Raw genomic sequence first — 8,061 nt, forward strand, 5'->3', positions numbered from 1 at the left:
AACAACAGGGTGGGCCAATGGCAAGTGGCGAGGCAGGGAAAGGGGGCCGAGCGAAGGGAGAAAAAAGTGGAGAAAGGGAGAAAGAGAGCGAGAGAGCGCAGGCTGGGGGGGTTGTGTAAAAGAAGAAGCGTTGCTAATTTTTTTTGTTTGTTTGCTTTTCCATGCATGCATAATGAAGCCTAATCAGAGCACGTTGCTGCTGCTCGGAGGGCACTTTCGTATTTAAAGCCTTGCAAGGAAAAAAAGATCCACAGACGGATCCACAAGCTTGCACGGCTTGTTGACAACAGAAGCAGCATCAGTCGCCCAGAGAAAGAGACCGCGAAGGCTGCCTCTTCTCCTTTCCCCGTGCTCTCGTCTTGGTAGTGGGGAAAGACGTTTCTTCTCCGCGCCACCCGAAAGCGTGATCCGTACCGAGAGGGAGTGAGCGGAGCCGGGACTGTGAATGGGATCGGAGCGGCTGGCATGTGCAGAGATGCTGCGAGCGGAGAGTTAAAAGCTCCCGAGGAGGCAGCAGCAGCAGCTGGGCATTTATTTTGTGGGGGGGGAAAAAAAAGAGAGAGAGACGGAACTGCATGAAGAGCAGGACAGCACCATGAGCTCTCCCGGCGCAGCCTGCGATTCCCCGAGCGCACTCCAGATCCGCTGTCGTCCGAGCCCCTATTTGCACTGACTCCCCGCACCTCTCCGGGCGCCTTCGCGGGACACGGGAAGGCCCCCGGGCGTCTGCTTCGTACCGCGACCCCGCCGACTTCAGCTCCCGGGGGCTGGAGGGCCCCGGGCCCGGCGCGCATGGATTGATGCGAGGAGACCTCATGCACACGGCCGGCGAGAGTTTCGGAAACTTTTCCACGGGCGGCAGCTCCTTCTCCTCCTCTTCCTCGTCTACCAACGCGTCTTCCCAGCTCGCCCGCGGCTGCAGCCGCTACTCCCGTCCGCGATGGTGGCCCGCTTGCCCGCTCGGCATGGAGGCGGCGGCGGCGGGCGGCGCTGGCCGCGGGCGGCCGCCTGGCTGTGGTTGGCGGCGGCGCTGGGCGCCGTGTGGCCACCTCGGGGCTCACTGGTGCAGGGCCGGCGGCTGATCTGCTGGCAGGCGGTGTTGCAGTGTCAGGGGGAGCCCGAGTGCAGCTACGCGTACAACCAGTACGCCGAGGCGTGCGCCCCGGTGCTCCTGCAGCAGCAGCCGCCGGCGGCGGGCGGCGGGGACGGCCCGGCGGGCGCTGCAGGCGCGCCCGCCTCCTCCAGGCGGCGGTGCCCCAGCCACTGCATCGCGGCGCTCATCCAGCTCAACCACACCCGGCGCGGCCCGGCGCTGGAGGACTGCGACTGCGCGCAGGACGAGAACTGCCGCGCCACCAAGCGCGCCATCGAGCCCTGCCTGCCCCGCACCACCAGCCCCGCGGGCGGCGGCCCCGGCGGCCCCGGCCCCGGCGGCCCCGGCGTCATGGGCTGCACGGAGGCGCGGCGGCGCTGCGACTGGGACAGCCGCTGCAGCCTGGCGCTGAACCGCTACATGACATACTGCGGGAAGCTGTTCAACGGGCTGCGCTGCACGCCCGAGTGCCGCGCCGTCATCGAGGACATGTTGGCCGTGCCCAAGGCCGTGCTGCTCAACGACTGCGTCTGCGACGGGCTGGAGCGGCCCATCTGCGAGTCGGTCAAGGAGAACATGGCCCGCCTCTGCTTCGGCGCCGACATGGGCGGCAACGGCGCGGGCAGCAGCGGCGGCTCGGACGGCGGCCTGGAGGAGTACTACGACGAGGACTACGAGGAGGAGCCGAGCCAGAAGGGGAGGGACGACGCGGAGGACAATGCGGGCGCCGAGCCCGGCTTCCCCGTGCAGGCGGATAACGCCGGCCGGCCCGCCGGGGCGGCCGGGGCGCTGCTCGCCTCCATCTTGGTGTCGCTGCTGCCGCGGCTCTAGCATCCCTCCCTTCCCGCACCCTTCCCTTCCCGCTTCCCATTACTGATTCCCTCTATCACTGCCTGCATCCCCTTCGCCGGGCCGGGCCGGGCCAGGCCCCCCGCGCCGAGCCGCCGCGGGCCTCTAGTCGAGCCTTCCCGCGGCGGCCGGGGATCCGGCCGGCGGGGCCCCTCGGCGCGGAGCGGCTTTAAACGCTCCGGCCGTGGATTCCCCGGCCCATCGCCCCGGCGCCCCGTCCCCTCGCGTCCCTCCCTCTGTCTCCGCTGCTGCCCGCAGCCCCGGCCGACCCCTTCTCCCGGCCCGGCGCTGCGAACCGGCCGCTGGAGCGGTGGCCGGAGCGCAGAGGCCGCTCGTGTTTCGGGTGTTGGTCTCGAGTGTGCACTATGCAATTGCTGCCACCCTGCCTTCGTGTTGCCAGCGAGCAGAGCGGCTGACAGAAACTGCGGGCGAGGCCGCCAGCCGCCCCCCGGACAAACCGGGAGTCATGGCATGCTGGTACTGGGGGTCTTTTAAGCGTTTTGACATGAAGGTTAGTAAGAGGTGAGCAACCCAAACTTGCTGCCAAAGCGTTGCCGTACTAGTTAGTCAGCAACTTGATTATCATTAGCCGCGTCTCGCTCTTCGTGATGCAGTGGTGCCCGAAAGGGGCTTATGCCGCATCTGCCATTAATTAAATTTAGGGAAATAGCAGACTGAATAAATTCGGTGGTTTACAGCACTCCCTCTTGCACACACATATTCCCTATAACAAAAGCGTGCCAGCAGCTGTCTCTTCCTCTGTAACCTAGCGACATTAAAAAAAAAATTGTTTCGGAGTTGTTGGCTATACTGAACAATGCAACTTTTGTTTTAAAAGAGCTCTGCACTGCCATCTTTGAAAGACACTTTTGAACTCGAGAATATGTATGTACAAATATCCTGAAAAGTTTTATTGCCTCGTCATATCAGGGTGCTGACCTCTGGTAAATCTTATATTAAAAAAAGTATTTAAAACTGGGATTTGTTACCAGTCGCTCTTCATTGTATATAGAATTTTATAAATTGTATGCTTTGGGGATAATTTATTTAAAAAAATAATAAAAAGTTTTAATTCCACATCCTATTTGCCAGGTAGCTGCATTTGCTGTTTGTTTCTGGAAAGGTACAGATTTCACTTTATGTTTAAAGGGATACCAGCAACTGTGATTAAGTGAAGTATTCTCTAGAACATCAAATGTACAGTGTATTTTACAGATTGAAAGTTAACTTTCTTATTTGGAAAGACTTTATGAACGTTTTAGAATTGTATAAACACATTTCTGAGCTGCCTTAAACCTTGTATTTTTTATAGAAGGCATAAAAAAGGCCTGTCTTTTAAATATGTATGGCTTTTTGTATTTTCTAAACCTGTAAATTAGTAAAGAAAGAGCTTTAAATAATGGATACAGTGAAATTGTTTTCCAGGGACACTTGAACTCTCAGCACCTGAGATGTGGAGGTGGGGGAAGAGAGGCGGGGATCAAACCACAGAATAACAAACCAAAAAACAGTCAAAAAACAAATATCTGTGTCTGCCTGTAATATTTCACATAGATGTAAATTACTGCTATTCTTACTTTAATGGATAATTACATGCAAGAAGTAAATACAGCTTTGAAAGTACTTCTTTAAATGAGTGGTTGATTTTATAACGCGTTGGCATGGTAACTTGCCAGTGCCAGAAGAGAGTAAAGCAATTCAAGGACGCTGCTCCTGTATATATACATGTAGAATTACTAGTGCATCACACTTTCTTCGTGCGGGCACGCTGCTCTCATTGGCACTTGTAGAAATGCTCTTAGGCGTGCAAACAAGTAAGTGGTGAGAAATACATCACACAGAGGTGGCAAGCGTTTCGAACAAGGCTTCGCTTCACACGGGCAGGGGTGTACGCATCAAGGCAGCTGCAACAAAACGCGAAGTTTGCTATTCAGTCTGCCTTCTCCCACAACGAAGAATGCAAAAGTAAACATGCTGAAGGGATCAGCAATTACTAGATCTTGTAATACTGTGCTTAGGATTTGCTTTGCATCGTGCTGAAGCCTGGTTTGCTGCCAGAGCTACTGATCTACACTCAAAACGCCCTTAGATAAATAATTACACTCTTAAGCTGTGTCGAGTGCTGATACACTTGACCTTGTAAATAGAAATGTTTGCAGTAGGAATAAACTCCAGCACTGGAAAATCTTTTAAACATTAACACAAAAGAGAGAGCTCAGTCCTCTAGGGATTTGAGTTTGGACTGCGTCAAGCTAGGCACTCACAAAAAAAAAAAGAGAAAAAAAGAAAAAAGGGAAAAAGTTTATTTATCTTCTATTCACGGTGTTTATTTAAAGCTTTTCGTTTTAAAGGCTGTAATTGGAAAGCAAGTCAGACGTTTAAAAGCTACCACAAATAAACTTTGACTGAGGGGGCAACAGATTAGCAAGATAGTGTCTTTTTCATCTTACCAGATCGTGACAGAGCGCAAATCCACATCTGTCTGTTGTATAAATCAACAAAATTAGAAATCCCTGCTTCTGGGTTAGTTATTTCAATAACAGATTATTTTATTATTTCTCTAGGGTGTGAATTTGATTACGTTGCCCAGCAATAAACGCGCACAAGTGCACGTGCACACACATAAACCAGCCCCAAATAGTTATGATACCAAACAAGTGTATGACTGTGGTGTGCGGCTATGATCTGAAGTTTGTTTTTAAAGTCATCTGAACGGTTGAGTAAGCTTATTGTTAAAACAAAGCTGGAAAGTGTTTCTTCAGGAGGAGGACAGAGTAGTTGGGTGAGACTTGTAAATAGTCAGCTTTCTTTACAAAGTGCTGAGTTCACAGTTGGGTAAGGATGATCTTAAATACTTCTTCCACAGATGACCAGAAACATACTTTCAGTTTGTCAACAGTTAGCACCCACAAGGACTATTTAACTAGTTGTTGATGAAAAATTAAGTCACAGCTAAAAGCCTTTATTTTTCTTCATTTAGGAGTAAAGACATTAGCACTAGAAAAGGACTGATAATTAACTGCTACAATAAACTCAAGACTTAATTTTACAGGCTCCTGTCAAAAGCATCTGCCTGGAATAAATCAACACCGAGCACCACTAGGTGGGGAGGACTCATCTGTATGCTTCCTTCTCCAGAAAAAGTGGATTGTATTAATTTAAGTAATTGTGCAATAAATACAGCTGAACTAATTCTGTCCTGTGAGCTCCTCTCCATAAGGACATAACTCTGTGGGTTTTGCTGTATAGTCAGAGTAAGCACCATTTCCAGGAGGAATGGCTGCCTGTGTTGCTATTTGTCCCAGCCAACCAAAGCCTATGCAGATGTTGATGTCCATCAAATCCCTATTTCTTTTGCTTGATTTTCAGACAAATGGAAATCTTGAAATGTCAAGTGATGTAGCAAGAAGCAAGGGAAAGACTTCACCTTTCCTGACAGAGGGAGATTTTTCACAGGAAAGGAAGTTCTCTCATTTGTCTGGCTATGTGGCAGTGCTCTCTTCTGAAGTCCTGCTCAGCCTATCTCTTCCAGGGGGAGAAGGAACTTTGCATCATTTCATGTAAAATAATCCAGTAGGTTCTGATCTCTTTTCATTCCCAGTTACCAGGTTTGAATTCTTGGTGACAGTTTATTTGTCTTTGGAGGCACTTCAGTGACAAATGTTTAAGGGAGTGTAGGACAATGGTGGAGAACAAGGAGGCAGTTCATTGAACTGACAGTGACCATACAGTAAATAGGGGGAGATTCAAGCTTCACTGATCACCCAAGCGCACAGCAAATCTTTTGTGTGCAATCACAATGGACATAACATAAGGTCTCTGTTTATTTTCAACAATATACACCAATGTATACAGACAGGCATACATAACTTTAAAATTATTATGAAATGAAGCCTTACAATGACCACAAGCAAAGCTCTGGTTTGGCCAAGTCTTTTCATGGTCACATTGGAAAGCATGATGGATTTTACTTAGAATCTTCACTCCTCCTAAAAGCTGTTGGTGTACCAGATCTCTCACTACAGACATGCCTCTATAGCATGGATTTTAGATAGGGCTGCAAAGGTGGCTGCAGGCAGCTTTGCAGGTAGAGAACAAGACATTCCATCTCAATGTGATGCAAAACTAGTACTTGATGTTTGGTTTGTTTTTTCTATAGAGTAGACTGGAGTTTGAGAGGTACTCCACAAGAGCCGAACTGCGCATATAAAAAGTAGTGGGACAAAAAATCATCACCATTTGAGTAATGGGAAATGCTTCTTGAGTGAATGAGTTGCATAGCCTTCAAATGTTACTAAAAAAAATTTAGACCTTCAATCGATTTTGTTCCTGTCCCCAGTAATAACATCACACACTTCCACACTGCCTGTGGTAACACACCCATTGCAAGTCCTAGGAAAAGTTGTGCAACAGAAGACATTTTCAAATGGGAAGAGCAGTGATTTCATGTCTGTGATACAGATTTGTAAGCAGTAAAGTTGAAAGTTACTGTATTTTACTTGAGGCATTGGCTGTGGTAGACAGTTGAAAAGGCTCACATTGACTGTCTGAATGACATAAGTAATGTGCTATTAGCATAAATACTTTCTAAGACATCCATTTAATCAATTTCTTAAATAACAGAATGATCTACTACAAAATAGTGGACTGTATACACTATATTTTGGCACAAAGATGGTCATTCTCCCACTAGTAACCAGGGGCTCTAAATAAATGATTTCAACAATGTTTTATTAAAGGAGGACAAGAGCCCTCAAGCTGCATTAATCGGGGAGAAGTCGAGTGGCACTTTTGTTATGGAAATGTTAAACACATAATAGTTCAGCCAAACAATGTGGAGCCACTTCATTCTCTCAGCCATGCTGACACCTCTTAAAGAGGAACTGCAGGGAAGGATGTGGGAAAGATTTGCTTTCTGAGGAAGCTTTCAGCTAATATTTTGGATATTTACCTCCAAAATTCAGCCAGTACAAATGTAACTGAAGGGCATAAAAATAAAACAATAGAGATGATCTATGCAGCTACTGTTAGTGATGAGAGTTTGGTGTTCAAAATCAAAATAGTAATTGACAAGCCCCCCTTTCATTTAAAGTTTCTTTTTTTCATTAATTTATTATGAGACAAGCAGATATTATAGTAGAAGGTTAATGTGCACAAAGAGAAATTTTTGTTAACACACAGAGATAATAGTGCTAATACTATACCTTAGACATACATCAGGGAGGGGAAAGAGGAACACCCTAGAGTAAAGAAATAGACTAAGTTTTAGTAGGATGGTTGTGAGGTGAAGTGTGATGTGTAGGCAACCTAAAAATATATTAATAAAGTAATACAGTGTGTTACAAGTCTACATAAAGAAAGATTCACTTTCAAATGTGGTATTTGGAATGGTTGAGAGGAAGAAAGGGTAGGGAAGAGGAGATGACTGTTATGTAGAGAAATTTTGGAGAATTAATAGTGTGCTTGCTAATAAGGAGAAAGAAGCTCAAAAAAATATTAAGAAATTAGCTGAGACACAGATTGAAAATAATGAGGGAATGCGGAAAGAAAGCTGACTGTAGTAATGTTGGCAGAGCCAGAAGGTAAGAGTAATGTGGAAATAAGATGAATATTCGGCTCTGGAAACAATTTTTTTTCCCATCTCCAGAAGATGGAGATGAAAGCTATCATCCCCATGTTCTTGGTGTTCATGACAGTGCACCTCCAACACTGTGTCTGGGCTTCAGACCACTCTTCTCCTAAGTTCAGGAAGGACGTTGAGAAACTTGAGGGGCTAGAGGAGGCCTGCCAGAATGGCTAGTGTTTGTGACCGATGAGGAGAAGGTGAGGGAGCTGAACTTCAGTCCAACTGAAAAGAGAATCTAATGACACCCTATAGCCATGGGAAGAGAACTTTCGTAAAGACTACAGGGCCAGACTCTTCTCAGTAGCGTAAGAAGAAGGTAAGACAAGGTGCAGCAGGCACAAACTGTGGCCAGTAGGTTCACACTGAGCTTTAGGAAGAACTTTGCTGGAAGGTGAAGGAGGTAGCACAGCACTGAGACAGGTTTCCCAAAGAAACCCTGTCACCTCCGTTGTCTGAGATTTCCAAGACTTGGATAGCAAGAGATACAGCTGAT

The 8,061-nt window shown here is 47.8% G+C and overlaps 1 protein-coding gene across 1 annotated transcript; it reads left to right on the plus strand.

Annotated features, from left to right (window-relative positions):
• The first annotated feature begins 802 nt into the window (after nucleotides 1-802).
• GAS1 (growth arrest specific 1) lies at nucleotides 803-3,565 on the plus strand. Its single transcript, XM_042033645.1, has one exon. The coding sequence runs from the start codon at nucleotides 941-943 to the stop codon at nucleotides 1,922-1,924; it is 984 nt and encodes a 327-aa protein (XP_041889579.1). The 5' UTR covers nucleotides 803-940; the 3' UTR covers nucleotides 1,925-3,565.
• Nucleotides 3,566-8,061: the final 4,496 nt, after the last annotated feature.

This window comes from Corvus kubaryi, unplaced genomic scaffold (assembly GCF_017639235.1).
Source record: "Corvus kubaryi isolate FWS band 111438036 unplaced genomic scaffold, C.kubaryi_AGA036_p1.0 37357, whole genome shotgun sequence".
Lineage (NCBI taxonomy): Eukaryota > Metazoa > Chordata > Aves > Passeriformes > Corvidae > Corvus > Corvus kubaryi.